Source organism: Anolis carolinensis, chromosome 1 (assembly GCF_035594765.1).
Source record: "Anolis carolinensis isolate JA03-04 chromosome 1, rAnoCar3.1.pri, whole genome shotgun sequence".
NCBI classification, from domain to species: domain Eukaryota; kingdom Metazoa; phylum Chordata; class Lepidosauria; order Squamata; family Dactyloidae; genus Anolis; species Anolis carolinensis.
The window spans coordinates 317,414,909-317,432,240 of record NC_085841.1 but is presented as its reverse complement, the minus strand read 5'-3'; the positions used below and the strand labels follow the sequence as shown (position 1 = coordinate 317,432,240).

Here is a 17,332-nt window from a genome sequence, read left to right as displayed (position 1 = left end):
GTAAAAACCTAGCCAGTCTCCCCTCTTAATCGTGGGATTTATCAATGATTATGTCTCTGCTTGTGAACGTAGCCCTCGTACACACTTGGCTTTGCAAACACCCCCCCCCCTTTTTTTTCCAAACCACCCATCCCAACATGCGACCCGGTTTGAAACTGGGAGCAGAGAGGAACTAGGGCTCGGGTCATGGTAGGGGTAAGGCAGGAAAAGAAAGGAGGGAGGGGAGATGAGGGGAGGAGGCAGGGATCGGGCCCCGCTTGGAATGAATGGGCCAAAGGGAATGTGCTCCCGAGGTCAATAAAGCCCTCCAAAATGAGGAATGATTGAGTACCTGTGATGATGATAGTGATTACCGGAGCAATTAAACAGTTTGATTAAATGAGCCATCATAACAATGATGTCTGCGGGAAATCAGCACTCACATATAAAGAAAGATAGGGTGGAGAGAGAGAGAGAGAGAGAGAGAGGGAAAGAGGGAGAGAGAGAAGGAAGGAAGGAGGGAGGGAGGGAGCCTGACAGACTCTCGGCGCGGGGCATTTCTCTGCTTTCCGAGGGCAAGAAAGGCAGAAAAGCCCCGGCCCAGACGCCGAAGACCCCTGTGCTGCCTTGACTCGTCTCTCCCCCTTGTCTCTCCCCTTCTCCCCCTTCCCTGCCCCCTTCTTATCCCTCTAGAGGACCTCTTCCAAGATTAAAGCCCTTCTGAAGAGCCACCTCTGCGCTCCTCTGCGCCTGACTTGCCCGGGACTCGGCAGGAAAAGGTGAGTCCCAACCGCCCTCCGAAGGGAAGGAAGGTCGACCCCTTTCAAGGCGCGCTTCTTAAGTCGGTTCCTTTGGCCACAGACCTCTTTGGGGCGAGGGGCTTTGGGGGAGGAGGGGGCCCAGAGGAGGAGAGAGGGAAAGGGTTTTGTTGTGGGCCGGTATTTTCTGCTCTGTCGTCTAAATCGGCAACGCAGTTCAAGATATTCATGGTAATGAATACTCGGCTAATCCTCCGGGTGCCCGGAGACCTACAGAGCAGTAGGTTATGCAAATCCTTTCCTACTTTTGCAGCTGGACTCTTCCAACAGATTGCTTTAAAAGAGATCTACTCTTCGATGAATGGTACTTAACTGAAGCCTCCCCCCTTCTTTCCCTCCTCCCCCCCCCTTCTTCCGAAAATGTCACTTTCCGAAATTCCTTGGGAATCGCTTTGTTGTAATACAGCCAACACAACCCGCCTTCGAAGGAAGGCACATTTGAAAACTTCTTTGCTAGGAAGAATCCGCCCTGCGGAGTTTATGTGTAGCAGAAGGAAAAGGGGTGGCGGGCAAGATTAGACAGACAGAAGCATATATATGTGTGTGTGTGTGTATGTGATATATATATATATATATATATATATATATATATATATATATATATCTTACATATATACATATATTTATCTAATATATATATATATATACACACACACACACAAAAGTATATATGTGTATGTATATATATATGTGTGTGTGTGTGTGTGTATCTATATATTTGTGTGTATGTGTGTTTGAAATAAAGTGCCACAGAAAGACTTGACTGGACTGAGGATAAAAGTTCCCAGTCTTTTTGCCCTGGAATTCCTTCTAACGAAACTTTCACAAGGTCAATTTAAACGACAAAATGGTAACTTGCAGAACATTCCGACCAGTTTTAGTATTTGGCTAAAAAAACCCCAACAACCCAGGAACCCTAAATACCTTTTATTATTATTTTTTTAAAGATGCCAACTGAAAATGAAACAAGGGAAGTCCTCTGAGAACTTTGAAATGCGGGTGCTTTCCTATTTCTGATCTTGTCCCCATTTTAAAGCAGCCGATTTTATTTTCCCCCCTTCTTCTGCTGTTAAATTTTCAGCAAGATTTTTGAAGTTTTCTATAAGAAATGAACTGATCTTAATGCCTATTTCCCTCCACATTTTCTCACTTTCTTACCTTTATCTGCGTCAAGGTAAACAACCCGGCCTCTCAAGTTCCCTAAACAGTATCACACACTGCGAGGAGAGGGATAGGAGATGAAAGCAGGGCCAGCTTTCGGTTTAGATGCTGCTAAAATATACCCTCGATTGTCTTTTTTAAATTTTTGGAGCAGCAAATGTGAGGTTAGCAGAAATTCTTGGGGGAAAAACAGGAGTCTGCGGCGGTTCCATTGGGCTCTTCCTCATCCAGAAAAGAAGCAGTGTCCCTTTCCCCAAAGATAAGTGCCTAAACCCGTGAACTAGAAAGTCAAGCCCTCTAGTTTTGGTGGGGCTGACTCCCTGGAAGAGTGCTTGTGGGTTTAGAGCAGGATCCCCCACATTGTGTTCTTGTTGCAGTGTGAAGCGAGGCTTTCTCTAGAGCCGGACACAATCCTCAAAGGAATGAGGGCTCTGCTGGAAATGGGTCTCCCTCAACAGTCAGTTTAACCCCCCCCCCCCGCTTTTTCTCCCTTTCCTATTATTTTTTCTTGGCCCAGGCTGGAAATGGTTTTAACAGGCGGTAAAATTTCATCTTGTGGTGTCAAATTGGGGTCAGTTGGGGGTGAGGCTTCTCAGTGTCCGCCGAGGAGCTGTCCAGCTGCGTGGGGCTTCATTAAGGGCAACAGATCCGTTTCAAGAAAAACAATACGGAGTCCATCCCTGGGCGAAAGAGCCTCTCCAAGGCGCAGCGAACAAGGGCGCCAGGACAAATCTGGACGCGGGAAGGAGCCCCTCTCGCCATTCACGCCCCGCTTCCAAGTCGACTCTTGGAAGGAAGGAGACAGGAAAAAAAATCAAAAAACAACAACTCTCAAACTTCGGCAGAGTGTTTCCAACAAGCGGCTTTTCCCGAAGAGGGGGAAACACCCACCATTTAGGGCTCTATTTGAACCCCCCTTGCCCTTGGCCTTTTTTTGCACAGCAGAGGGGAACAACAGGTAATTCCTAAGATCCCTGGAAATATTTATTTCAAAGACACGCCGGTTCCTTCTCCTGGGAATTTAGGTTTTTAGGCTGGAGTGAGATCTTGCTCCAGAATATTGGTCGGATCTTTCTTCGGAAATCCTCTCCTGCCCCCGTGCCATTTGTGTATTGTAATAGATACTCTCTGGTGCCATTAATTGGGGGGCCTTTAACCGTGTGGAAAGTACACTGAGTTAATCTGGTTTTATTAAATTCGCGTGGTTTAAATCCTCTTAGCCTTCCCGCATCTGTTCGAGCGAGGGACGCCTCTCTGGAGAGACACATCATTTCGGTCTTAATCTTGTTTGCAACTTTGTTCAAGTGTTTGTTTGTTTGTTTGCTTGCCGAAATGAGAGGGGTTCTTTTACATTATGCAGATTGGGCCATGAAAATGCCTCATTTGGTACATGGGGGGGGGGGGGGGGGAGAGAGAGAGAGAAGGATAGATTCCTCTGCATATTCGGATTTGAATTCTGCAGTGAAGGCAGGTTGCAAGGAATGGGCCAGATCTTTTGGATGGGAAAAGAGACGAAAATCGGGCCAGAAACAGTTCAGGAATCCCCTCACTGTAATAATACTCTGGAACAGGAAGATGGTGGTAGCACTTTATATATAAATAGTGTGTATAATATATATTATATTATATATAGATACTGTATGTGTGTGTGTGTGTGTGTGTGTGTGTGTGTGTGTGTGTGTATATATATATATATATATATATATATATATATATATATATGGTTTTTCCAGGCGACAACTTTTGTTTGAGTGGTCTGTGATGAAAGAGTAGTTTCATGTTTAGGGTTTGGAGAGGTAAAAATGCACCCTGTGTGTATGTATGTGTGTGTGTGTGTATATATATAGTGCATTTTTTAAACCCCTCTCCAAACCCTAAACATGAAACTACGCTTTCACCACAAACCACTCAAACAAAAGTTGTCGCCTGGGAAAACCTTTGAGGAAATGGATCCAGGATCCATTCAGACTCTCTCCTCTGCCCAAAATCCAGGTGTTTTATTGTAGCAAGACGAGGAACCGGACCTGAGGTGTCTAAAAAATTCAGATTTCTTGAAAGGTTGTGATTTTCAGAAGGTTCTTGATCCCTTTTCTTTCCCCTTCCCCTTCTTTCTGCCTGCGGAGGCGAAGAAACCCTGCGAGGCGCTCTCAGACCTTTCCTTTTTTCCCAAAGTCTCCCCACAAGTGATCCATATCTGGGCGTACCCCTGAAGATGTGGATTTCGTCCTTCTTTCGTCTCCACAACTCCGACGTCAAGGGGAAAGGAAGGAAGGAAAGAAGGAAGGAAGGAAGTGGTGTCCCTTTCCTCTCCTCTTTCCTTCTTTCCCCTTCTGTTTCCTTCCAGCAACCTGCTCCTTTCAAAAAAAAAACCCTCCAAGAAAATCAGGGTGAACTTCTCTTGACCCTCTTTTGCTCTCCCAAGATCGCCGCCTTGGCAATTTGGATTTCTGTCCTTCAGTTTCCTGGGAAGTTTCTCCCCTCTTTCTCCCTCTTTCCCAAATCAACGCCAGCGTCCCGTTTCCATCCTAGCTCCCCCAGCCCCCTCTTCTGAGCCCCCAAAGACCTGAAGGGATGAGAAGGGCACTTGTGGAGTCTGGGGGTTCCCCACCCCCTCCTTCCCTCCATGCCCACTCCTTCCCTCCTTTATTTCTTGATCTCCCTCCTGTTTATTCTGCGAAGAGCCCGGCGAGGCGAAGAAGCGCCTCCGCTCCATAAGCAGCCCTCTAGCGCTATCTGGCGGGGCTCCAAGACTCTCCGCAGACGCCGCCGCCGCGCTCCTCCAGCCCCGAAAGCGCGCTTCCTTTCCCGCGGGCTCCTTGCTCACACGCTTCCAGGAGGGGAGCCTGGCCGCAGCCCCGGAAAGAAAGGCAGCCTTTTAGGTCGGTCAGGAGGCGAAGCGACGGCCGGTTCCCTCTCGTGAGGTGCCCAACCGCAGAAAAAAAATAGCAGAGTTTTAAGAGCAGAGCGTTTCCCACTACTAGTTCTCTCCTCTCCCCATCCAGTGGCTGTTCTCTCGCCAACCCGGTGGCTTTTTCTTTCACTGGGATGCGAGCCCGATCCTGAAAGAGTGGCCTCGTAGGGTTTGAAGGGGAATCCAGAGTTTGAAAGAGAAGCCTTGGCGCTTCCTTGCATCCGAAGGCCCCAGAGGGTGTCGCCGACGCGGTCCTTTGTGGGGCCCACCCTGGAAAAGCCAAGCACAAGGGTTAAGGGGACCCCCCCCCCCCCGCTCGCCCCTCCATTCAGTGCTGCTTCTTTACAAGGAAAGGATCCCAGGAATTACGCACAAGGAAAGGGGTTAAATACCCACCAAGAGGTTTCTGGTGTTGAGTTAGGGACACTTTGATTCTCTTCAATCCTTCCTTCCTCATTGAAAATACATTATGTGTTGTCGAAGGCTTTCAATCACTGGGTTTGCTGTGAGTTTTCCCGGCTGTATGGCCATAGAAACATTCTCTCTTGACGTTTCGCCCATATCTATGGCAGGCATCCTCCGAAATTGTGAGGTATATATATTGGAAACTAAGCAAGGGAGGTTTATATATCTGTGAAAGGTCCAGGGTGGGAGAAAAAACTCTTGTCTGTTGGAGGCAAGTGTGAATGCTGCAATTAATTATCTTGATTAGCACTGAAAAGCCTTGCAGCTTCAAGGCCTGTCTGAGTCCTGCGGGGGGGGGGATCCTTTGTTGGGAGGTGTTAGCTGGCCCTGATTGTTTCATGTCTATAATTTTCCTGTTTTCAGAGTGTTGTTCTTTGTTTACTGTCCATTGAAATCCACAAGCATGTGGACAATTTCAACAGAAAGGAGGATACCGTGAAAATGAACAAAATCTGGCTCCCAGTATTTTAAAAAACTCTAAAAAAGAACAGTAAACAAAGAACAGGTTGGGAGAAAGAACTGGTCTTTCCACAGATATTTAAACTTCGCTTGCTTAGTTTCCAACAGACTTCACAACCTCTGAGGAAGCCAGCCATAGAAGCGTCAGGAGAGAATGCTTCTGGAACATGGCCATACTGCCCGGAAAATTCACAACAACCCAGTGAATAGGGGGGAATAAACTGGTTCTCAAGGCAGTCTACTTCCCTTCTAAGTTTGTCCCAATTTGTCGAAAAACCCAAACCCCGCGCGTAGATTTCTCGGCCTCGGTTCCCAAGGATGGCAGAGGCTTCTCGGGCTGAATCTACACTGCCAGCTAAGACAGTTTGAAGAGTATTAGATGGTCCGCGTAGACCCTTATAATGCTGTTCAATGAGGTGCATTATATGGGTCCACGGTGACCATGTAATGCAGTCCAAGCAGCGTAGATCCAGCCTCAGACGCGCTTCCTCTTGTGGATCGAGCCTTTTTATTTGCCTTTTCTGTCCCAACATTCTTCCCTATTTAAACAGAACCGAAGGGTTTAAGAAAAATATGTTGTCGAAGTCTTTCAGGGCCGGAATCATTGGGTTGCAGTGAGTTTCTGGGCTGTGTGGCCATGTTCGAGAAGCATTATTTCCTGACGTTTCGCCTGTATCTATGGCAGGCATCCTCAGAGGTTGTGAGGTCTGTCGGAAACTAGGCAAGAGGGGTTTATATTTTTGTGGAATGTCCAGGGTGGGAGAAATAACTCTTGTCTGCTTGAGGCGATGCGTGAATGTTTCAATTGGCCATCTTGAATAGCTAACACCTCTCAACAAAGGATTCCCCCAGGCAGTAAGCAGCCAGACCTTGACGCTGAAAGGCTATTGAATGCTAATCAAGGTGGCCAATTGCAACATAAACACCTGCTTCAGACAGACAAGAGTTTCAATTGGCCACCTTGATTAGCATTGAATAACTATTGAATAGCATTGAATAGCAATGAAGGATTCCCCCAGGCAGTAAGCAGCCAGACCTTGAAGCTGAAAGGCTATTCAGTGCTAATCAAGATAGCAAATTGCAACATAAACACCTGCTTTAGACAGACAAAGCGTTTTTTCTCCTACTTTGAACATTCCACGGATATATAAACCCCACTTGCCTAGTTTCCAACAAACTTCACAACCTCTGAGAATGCCATACAGCCCAGAAAAATCACAGCGACCCGGTTTTAGGGCCCTTTCACATAGTCCTATATCCCAGAATATGAAGACAGAAAATCCCTTGATATATCCTAGTTCAAAGCAGATACTGTGGGATTTTCTGCCTTGATGTTCTGGGATATAGGGCTGTGTGGAAGGGCCCTAAGAAAAGACTCCCAGGGATGAGGCTAGAAAGGGATGGGGCTAGGGAAGGGGTCCAGCCCTGGACATCTGGGACCTGAACTGCCCAGCCAGCATTCCTCGCTCCTGCCTTTCAGAATGGCCGAGAAGGACCTGTGAGGATAATCTGTATAAACCAGAACGGCTTCTGCAGGAAACGTCGGGGTTTTTGTTGTTTGGTGAAAGCGGCGGGGGAAGGAGCTCCTTCTTCGCCTGGGTCCGGCCCCATGGGGGGTGATGCTGGCTTCTTTCCCTCCCTGCTCTTCTTTCCCTCCCCTTCGTGCCACTTTTTGACTGCTGCGCCTTTCCAAAGGAGATAGATAGATAGATAGATCCTCGGAGCCGGGCTGCCATTCATTGCAAACCCTGGTGGGGAGCCTCCCTCCCTCCCTCCGTTGGCGGGCATCATTACGGCGGGTTTTTACTTAAAATTGACCGGTCAGAAGGAAACTGTTGGAGTGGGGAGGAGAGAGAGACAACGCAGGAGAGAGGGAGAGAGGGAGAGGATCGATTTCAGCTCTAAAAATAATGTCTCCCAGGCCCAGTGTGGATTGTTGGAAAGATTGTAGTCCAGGCATGGGCAAACTTGGGCCCTCCAGGTGTTTTGGACTTCCTAACAGCCTCAGGCCCCTTCCTTTTCCCCCTCAGCCGCTTAAGCGGCTGAGGGGGAAAAGGAAAGGGCCTGAGGCTGTTAGGAAGTCCAAAACACCTGGAGGGCCCAAGTTTGCCCATGCCTGTTGTAGTCGAATCTCCTTTTTATGATTTTATTTTATTTCAGTGCTTCGTCGGTTTAAGTGTCTGAAAGTGCAGTGTTCCAACATATATTTATGTTGTCAATACTGTCAAAACTGTCAGGTTCATTACAGTGGGTTTGTAATACGTTTCGGAGTTGCTCATTTGCATAAAACCCCTTCTTTTCTCCCCCTTTACCCCCTTACAAACAACTCCCACACGCCTTTCTCCATCTCTAGGAGTCTTTTGAGAAGGGGGGGGGACGGGAAAGAAAAAGAGGGAGGGAAACCAAGGCTTCGGGGCTGCGTTCCTGAAGCCCGACTTTCTCCTCTTAACTCACTAACTCTCGTCGGGCCGCTCTTGCTTCTAAAACGCGATTCTAAAACCCTCCTATTGTGCTTCCAGGGCTTTGTCGTCGGCATAAGTCCGACCCGAGTGGCTTCTCTTGCCTTTTTCAGCCCGTCACCACCCGTGAAAAGTCCGACCGCCTTCTAAGCCTATTGGGAAACAGAATAAAACAAAACAAGGAAGCTGAGAAGGAGCTTCTCAATTGCACTTTTGAGGTTTTATCCTATTTAGGAGTCTCTCTTGACACAATAGACTAGGGAACTTGGATGGAATCCGAAGGCGGGAGAAAGGTTTGGCTCCCAATAAGTAAAGGTAAAGGTTTTCCCCTGACAGTAAGTCTAGTCCTGTCTGACTCTGGAGGTTGGTGTTCATCTCCATTCCTAAACCGAGGAGCCGGCATTGTCCCTAGACACCTCCAAGGTCATGTGGCCGGCATGACTGCCAGAGCGGTACCTATTGATCTACTCCCATTTGCATGTTTTCGAACTGCTAGGTCGGCAGAAGCTGCAGCTAACAGCGGGAGCTCACCCCGCTCCGATTCGAACTGCCGACCTCTCAGTCAGCAAATTCAGCAGCTCAGCGGTTTAATCCACTGCGCCACCAGGAGCTCCTTGGCTCCCAATAGTCCTGGGGAAATACCCCATAATATGGCTCTTTGCATTGAAATGCCCACCTTGGACCCACATAATGCCCGGAGTCAGAAGAAGTGTCAGTCCCCTTGACACCCGCGGGACAGGTGTCCAAGTCCACAGGCCGCCTGAAGGCAGGGAGAGGGACCAAGGTGGGACTCCTGGGTGCCCAGGAAGGTCCCTCTGGCATCCATCCGGTTTAAACGCCCCCCAGGACACAGGGCATTTGCTCAGGCCGTGTTTCTGTACCCGCACCTCTTTGTATTCTTCTCACAGAGCCCGGCCACAATAGAGGCACATTTCAAAGCGGGGAAAGTGCGTCAAAGGTGGGATCTCCCCCAGCCCAGAGATGTATCCCAAGCCCCTTGATTTCAAAAGTGTCCTTCCTTCCTTCCTTCCTTCCTTCCTTCCTTCCTTCCTTCCTTCCTTCCTTCCTTCCTTCCTTCCTTCCTTCCTTCCTTCCTTCCTTCCTTCCTTCTGTTCTTTCCAGCGCTCTCAGGGTAATGGGACCGGAGACAGAAAGAGAGATCCGTAATGGTCCGTAATTCGGGGCAAAATATTGATCTCCCCCTTAATTTCCTTCCGGTCACTTTGAAAATTGTCCTTTCTTTCTGGGCGAATTTTTTTTCTAGAAGAAGGTCTATAGCTTTCATCCCATTCTCAAAAGGATGCGTGATTCAAAACAGGTTGAGAATCGCTAATAATATCGTCGCACATATTATATATCTACATGCATAAATATAAAAACATAACTATATATATGTATATATATGATTATGCATGTTCATATTTATAATATATACGATCGTGTGTCACATGTATGTATATGTGTGTGTATTTATATTCAGATATTGTTTATATATGCGCGAAGGTTCACAAATATACATATGAATGAATTACATGTGTTCATACATGTGAACATGCATGGCGATATATACATATATAATCACGTAATAGGATGGGATGGGAGATTGTATGTATGTATATGTATGTATACATATATATGTATGTGTGTGTATATATATATATATATAGAGAGAGAGAGAGAGAGAGATACACACATACACATATACTTACACACATGTATACATATTTCCTCTGTAATTTAGCTAAATGTATCCATATTTGGGATGGGAAATGGGATATTATACACACACACACATATATACACACATTGTATACATCTATCCTCTGTAACTTAGCTAAATGTATCCATATTTTGGATGGGATGGAACATGGGAGATTTATACACATACACACTCACACACATATACATACACACATGTATACATTGATCCTCCCTGATTTAGCTAAATGTATCCATATTTGGGATGGGATGGGAAATGGGAGAATACACGCACACACACACACACACAATATAATATACATATACAGTACATATACATACACACATGTATATATACATATATCCTCTCTAATTTGGCTAAATGTTTCCATATTTCCATCCCAACCTTTTGGCAGGCATTTCAGTGTAGTATACAGTATATATACTAGTCACACAGACACTCCTGCGTGTACTTTCAAGCCCCGACCCAAAGAATTTTACTGGGATTTCAAAAGGCGGTTTTGCCTCCTTCAGCTCTTCGTATTTCTTGTCGGTCTTCATATAGGGTCATGTATGATGCTTCTGTGTGTGATTCCTTCCATTCTCATGGGATTCCAGCCTTGGGGAAAGACTCCCCTCCTTGCGGCTTCGATCTGGGGCCCCTTTTTGCTGCAGCAGCCTCCAAAGGAGGGCCCCTGGAGGGAAGTTGGGGCGGGGTCTATCCTTCAGTGCCTGGCAGGAGGAGGAGAACCAGTCGCGGATGCCGAGTCGCCGGCAGGCTGCAGGTTTGCTTCTCCCGCGCTTCCCCTCCCTGCCGAAGGAGAGAACCCATGAGACCGTGTTAGAAGTCAACTCACTGAACAAGTGATATTCACAAGCATTCATGTAATGGCACACAGGTAACTCAGCTGTTAATCTGAAGGATCATGTCTTTGGACGGCAGAGGATGGCTGTTTCTTTAAAGTTGTAACTGCAATTGCCCAAATATATATACACTCCCTTGAGACGTCTTAGTTTAAAATATGCACTCAGAGATTTAAAAAACAAAGTCTTCTTTTTAAAAAACATATCTTGTTTACTCACAAACAAATTGTATTAATTCACCATACAGGCACATTTCTTATAAAAGTTCAGTTTTAGGTAGGATGTTGAGTACACACTGGCATCATTCTTAATCGTAGTCTTTAGGTATAGTTGTACTCAGTGAAGTCCATAAGTGATACTTCTCTACTGAAGTCCAAACAGCAACATGCATCCACCTCCACTGAGGTCTGATGCAAACAGGCACCCACTTCTACTGAGGTGTAAAGCAGACTGAATACAAAAGGGAGTCGTGAGTCTGAACATGCTCAGTACAATCACATAATCAGATGATGATGATGATGATGATAATAATAATAATAATTTAAAAAGGAGACTCACATGTCTATAACCCCTCCCACACCAAAGTGATAGTAAAACTGGCAAATTAGCATACACATAGAATACGGGTTAACAAATATATACATTAACAAATACATAGTGAAAGGCTTGGGAGGTTGCTATTTCAAACAATCCAGTCCAACCTCCTGCCCTAATGGAACGCACAACCAAAGCAGTTCGGGCAGATGGCCATCCAGCTTCTGCTTAAAAACTTCCAGAGAAGGTATCATATTCTACTGTTGAGTCTCTCTTACTGTCAGGAAGTTCTTTCTTATGTTTAGATGGAACACTTTTTCTGCTATTTGAATCTATTGCTCCATTGTGTCCTTGTCTACACAGCAGCAGAAAACAAGCCCCCCCCCCCTCTCAATGTGACATCCTTTCAAATATTTCAACATGGCTCTCAGGAACCCTCTCAGCCTTCTTTTCTCCAAGCTAAACATACGTCCGCCGTATCGTGTAAGAATAAAAGAAAGAAAGAAAGCTCTTTAGGGTGGAAGTGGATAAGGGGTGGATTGCACGGAGAAATAAATCAACGGGGCTCGGTGTGTGTGTGGAGGGGGGGTGGGTTCCGCCCGCCTTTTTGGCCCGCCCGAGCCTCGTTGGGTCCCTTGGAAAGCTTCCCTGCCGCCCTTTTGCAAAGCCTTTAACAACCATTATGCCTTAATCAGCGGGAATGTTGGCCACAAATGATGCTATTAAACATCAAAGGCGCGCTTAAGACTTTACCTTTTAGCCATAAGAGGATTAATTTCTCTAATTAGAGGGGATAAATATGTGCATATAAATAAATATGCGGCCCTCCCCAGCCTTTCTTCTTCATCTCTGGGAATCCTATGGGGTTGGGGGGAGGGAATTGGGGAGAGGCTAGTGGTTCCAAAAACAAAAAAAAATGTTTTCCTGCATTGGGTTGCTGTGAGTTTTCTGGGCTGTATGGCCATGTTCCAGAAGCATTCTTTCCTGACGTTTCGCCTGCATCTATGGCAGGCATCCTCAGAGTTTGTGAGGTCTGTTAGAAACTAGGCAAGTGGGGTTTATCTATCTGTGGAAGGCCCAGGGTGGGAGAAATAACTCTTGTCTTTTGGAGGCAGGTGTGGATGTTGCAAATGGCCAGCTTGATTAGCATTTAATGGCCTTGCAGATTCAAAGTCTGGCTGCTTACTGCCTGGTGGAATTCTTTGTTGGGAGGTGTTACCTGGCCCTGATTTATTCATGTCTGGAATTCTCTTGTTTTCAGAGTGTTGTTCTTTATTTACTGTCCTAATTTTAGAGGGTTTTTTTAAATGCTGGTAGCCAGATTGTGTTCATTTTAATGGTTTTTCCTTTCTGTTGAATTTCTGCTTGTGGATTTCAATGACCACTCTAACAACCACTATGTCAGATTACACAGAGAAGCTATTGAACTCCACAAGCGTGTGGACAATTTCAACAGAAAGGAGGAAACCATGAAAATGAAAAAAATCTGGCTACCAGTATTTTTTTTAAAAAACTCTAAAATCAGGACACTAAATAAAGAACAACACTCTAAAAACAGGGGAAATCCAGACAAGAAACAATCAGGGCCAGCTAACACCTTTCATTGTCCACATGCTTGTGGATTTCAATGGAGAGTAAACAAAGAACTCTCTGAAAACGGGGGGGGGGATTCCAGATATAAAACAATCAGGGCCAGCTAACATCTCCCAACAAAGGATTCCCCCAGGCAGGAATCAGCCAGGCCTTGAAGCTGCAAGACTTTTCAGTGCTAATTGCAACATTCACACTTGTCTCCAACAGACAAGAGTTCTTTCTCCCACCCTGGACTTTCCACAGATATATAAACCCTACTTGCCTAGTTTTCAACAGACCTCACAACCTCTGAGGAAGCCAGCCATAGATGTGGGCGAAGCGTCAGGAAAGAATGCTTTTGGAACATGGCCATACAGCCCGGAAAACCCACAACAACCCAGTGATTCCGGCCACGAAAGCCTTCGACAACACATTTTATTTGTTGTCCGAAGCAGGACAAAACAAAGAACCATGAAATACGTATTATGGAACAAAGGTTAAATCACCAAAAAATAAAAAGTCCATGGGTGGGTGGGAGGCGGGCATCCTTTCCCTCTGTCTCCCAAACCGGGATGAATGTGGCTCAACTCAGAGCAGGCATGGATTGGATTCCTTTCTGTCCCGCAAAGGGGAGGCAGTTTGGTTGCTTTCCGTTGAGCCTGGGGACCCGACGTGCTGCTTCCCCAAAGATCAAGGCTGAGTGTAATCCCCCCCTCTCGACGCCCCCTTCCCCGCAATAAAAACCCGCCTGACCTTGATTCTAACCTGTATGAATACCTCATTTACCTAATGACTTTGTGTCACGCCGGCAGGGAGGTCACTTTCCCTTTTTAACCTTTCTCCCGTTGCTGCAGTCAGCATTCTGGGCGAATCGATGGCGGATCGGAATAATCGATGCCCATTTGAGGAGCTCTGGTTGGCTCGGGACATGAGAGAGGAAGGCGCCCAGGAGCAGGGCCTTTAAACCAGGCAGGGGCAAGCTTGGGCCCTGGAGGTGTTTTGGACTTCAACTCCCATCATTCCTCACAGCCTCAGGCCCCTTCCTTTTCCCCCTCAGCCGCTTAAGCCGCTTAAGGGGGAAAAGGAAAGGGCCTGAGGCTGTGAGGAATGGTGGGAGTTGAAGTCCAAAACACCTCCAGGGCCCAAGCTTGCCTGTGTCTCATCTACACTGTAACACTAATTCAGTTTGACGCCACATGGCTAAATGCTATGGAATCCTGGGAGTAGTAGCTTTACTGGTGCCTCACCAAACTACAAATCCCTGGATTCTATAGCCTTGAGCCCTGGAAGTTAAAGTGGTGTCAAATTGCATTAATTGAGAAGCCATGGCTCAGAAAATAATTATGCTTCCCAAGCTCAGCTCTAAAAGGGTGATTTGAGTGTTGGGTTATGGACTCTGGAATAGCAGGTTCAAATCCCTGCTGGGTCAGGAAAACCCACCGGGCAACCTTGGGCAAGTCACACACTCTCAGCCCAAAAAATCCCGTGGTAATTTCGCTTCCAGGTGGCCAGAAATGGCCAGAAATAGGCATGGAAAGGGGGGGGGAAAGTGGTTGTCAGCTTGGTTAGCTATGCATGTGTATGTATGTGTGTATATATATAATATACATGTGTGCATATACATACAGTAGGGTCTCACTTATCCAACGTTCTGGATGATCCAACACATTTTTGTAGTCAATGTTTTCAATACATCGTGATATTTTGGTGCTAAATTCGTAAATACATTAATTACTACATAATATTACTGCACATTGAACTACTTTTTCTGTCAAATTTGTTGTATAACATGAAGTTTTGGTGCTTAATTTGTAAAATCATAACCTAATTTGATGTTTAATAGGTTTTTCCTTAATCCCTCCTTATTATCCGACATATTTGCTTATCCAACGTTCTGCCGGCTGTTTATGTTGGATAAGTGAGATTCTACTGCATATAATATGTACACACACATACACATAAAATATTTACATGGGGGTTTGTTTGTATATGTGTGTATACACATTCACACACACACACACACACACATACATGCACACACATACTAGCTTGGGTACCCAACCTTGAAAAAGTCAGTTTTGTAAATTGTACAAAAAGGTTGTGAGTGAACTACAACTCACATCATGCCAGGTTAAACCCCAAAAAGCTCCATCAGTACTTAATTTTTTTTATGTTGGTCAAGTTTGCTCTGGATGCATCATCATTGGGGTTCAGTGTGCTCTCTGGCTGTAGGGTGAACTACAATTCCACTATAGTGAGTCAGTCCCCTCAAACCCCTCCAGTAGGCTGATTTAATCATGGGGGTTCTGTGTGCCAAGTTAGGTCCAGGTCTATCATTGCTGGAGGTCACAGTTTCCCTGGTTGTGGGTGAACTACAACTCCCAGAAAGGAAGGTCAGTTCCCCCCAACCCCTCCAGTAATCAAATTTCAGCATATCAAGTATGTGTGCCATGTTTGGTCCAGATCCATCGGTGTTTGGAATAACAGTGCTCTCTGGATGTAGATGAACTACAACTCCTCCAAATCAAGGTGACTTTCTTCCAAAGACCTCCAGTATTATTTGCTGGTCATGGGGGTTTTGTGTGCCAAGTTTGGTCCTACTCCATCTTTGGTGGCGTTCAGAGTGCTCATTGATTGCAGGTGAGCTATAAATCCCAGTACCTAGAACTCCAAAATGTCCAGGCCAATTCCCCTTCAAACCCACCAGTATTCAAATGTGGGCATATTGGATATGCATGCCAAGTTTGGTCCAGATCCATCCTTGTTTGGATTCACAGTGCACTCTGGATGTAGGTGAACTACAACTCCTATAAATTCCTCCAAAGACCTCCAATATTTTGTGTTGGTCATGGGGGTTCTGCATGCTAAGTTAGTTCCAGGTCCATTGCTGGTGGAGTTCTGCGTGATCTTAGATTGCAGGTGAACTATACATCCCAGTCCCTACAACTACTATAGATCATGGTGAATTCCCCCCAAACCCCTCCAGTATGTTCAGTTGCTGATCAATTCCTCTGTTTGCTGTGTGCCATAGAATAGATAGGAAAGGATTAAGGGAGAGGGAGTGGGCGGAGTCATGCAAATTCCACACCAATGGAAAGAGCCAGAAACATTGGGATGTCTGTGTTGGAGGAAAAACAGAAAATCTAGGATGAAATTGTCCAGTATGAAAGCCTTCACTTGGGTGGTGAGCAGTATGGTGTTTGTGGAGGACATTGGCAGGGCTCTTGGACATGTTCATGGTGCTCGCTATAACCTGCAATGTCATTGGAGGGAGGGCCATTGGTGTCTCCTGAGTAGTGGGAGCGATAGCTGTTTGTAGAGGCAGGAGCTTGTCTGTGTAAGTGGACACCCCTGCCACATAGACACATACATATTTTCACTTTTATTATGTGTATAGATAGATAGATAATGTTTATAGATATACATATACATACACATACACAAAACCTTCCTTTCTAGGAACAGGATCTGCCAATTCCTCTCCGGCCAATTCCTGAGCTGGCAAAATGCTCTCTCTCTCTCTGGCACACCTCCCTTATTTGCTTAATGATTAAAGTACAAAGTCTGCCTCCTCTCCCGTAAGGCAAAGGTTGGATTGTGGCCTCCGATAAAACCAGGATACAGGCAAACCCTTCCACTCACCTTTTCCCTTTCATTCTGCAAAGTGCTCAAGCTTTCTTTTTCCCAATATAGAGGGTTTTTTCTCAGAAGCTGGGGGGGGGGGGGGGCAGAGAGATTTTAAAACCTCCCTTGCTCAGTGGTCTCCAGTTAAGGAGGAGCCCAAGTACTTGATCCTATAACTACAGCAGGCAGAAGTAAAAAGGGGGGAGGAAAAGGCCCCTCCTTCACCGACACACTTACTATTGCAAACAAAACAAGCCAACAGCTCTGACGACTGTCTGGGAGCTCTCACGTTTGCTGCTATCTGCTGGTGTTAGTCAGAACTGAGAATTGTGGCAACCCTGTTACCTCTGTGGGATAATTAATACAGATTAGGGATTTTTTTTCACTACCTATAAGCATATGTTTCATTTTCCTCTGCAGTTAAGTTATTCACTGCTTCTGCTTTCTCTCCTTAGCCCCCCACCCCCAGTCCCTGACTGTGATTCTTCTGTAAAGTTTCAACCTGATATTTTCCTTGGCACAGAGTCATAGGAGAAGAGTGGTGCAAAAGGATGCCAGATTGAGGAGAGGGGATTGCAACAATGTCTGAGGGGCTTAGGAAAATCCCCCAGGATTCTTTAATAGAGACACAGGAGGGAGGAATTAAATCAGTCATATATCGTTTCCTAAGGTCTGGAGTGATGTTATGGGGTCTGCATCCTAGTCTGTTGCCTAGGAAAAGGCATAGCATCTCTCTGTCTGTGTGTCTGTCTTCTTTCCAAAACACACTTGACTGAGAATTCCTTGCA

The 17,332-nt window shown here is 46.0% G+C and overlaps 1 protein-coding gene across 8 annotated transcripts in view; it reads left to right on the top strand.

Annotated features, from left to right (window-relative positions):
- LOC134295474 (uncharacterized) overlaps nt 1–17,332 on the top strand; it is a 145,609-nt gene that overhangs the window by 4,051 nt on the left and 124,226 nt on the right. For 2 of the 8 annotated variants that reach the window (XR_010002066.1, XM_062968209.1), the window contains exon 2: nt 673–758. Coding sequence is in view for 3 of the 8 variants with exons in the window: in XM_062968209.1 (XP_062824279.1) it covers nt 673–758 (86 nt within the window). In the remaining 5 variants the exon portion in view is untranslated. The other 6 variants (XR_010002064.1, XR_010002062.1, XR_010002065.1 and 3 more) reach the window with 4 other exon arrangements.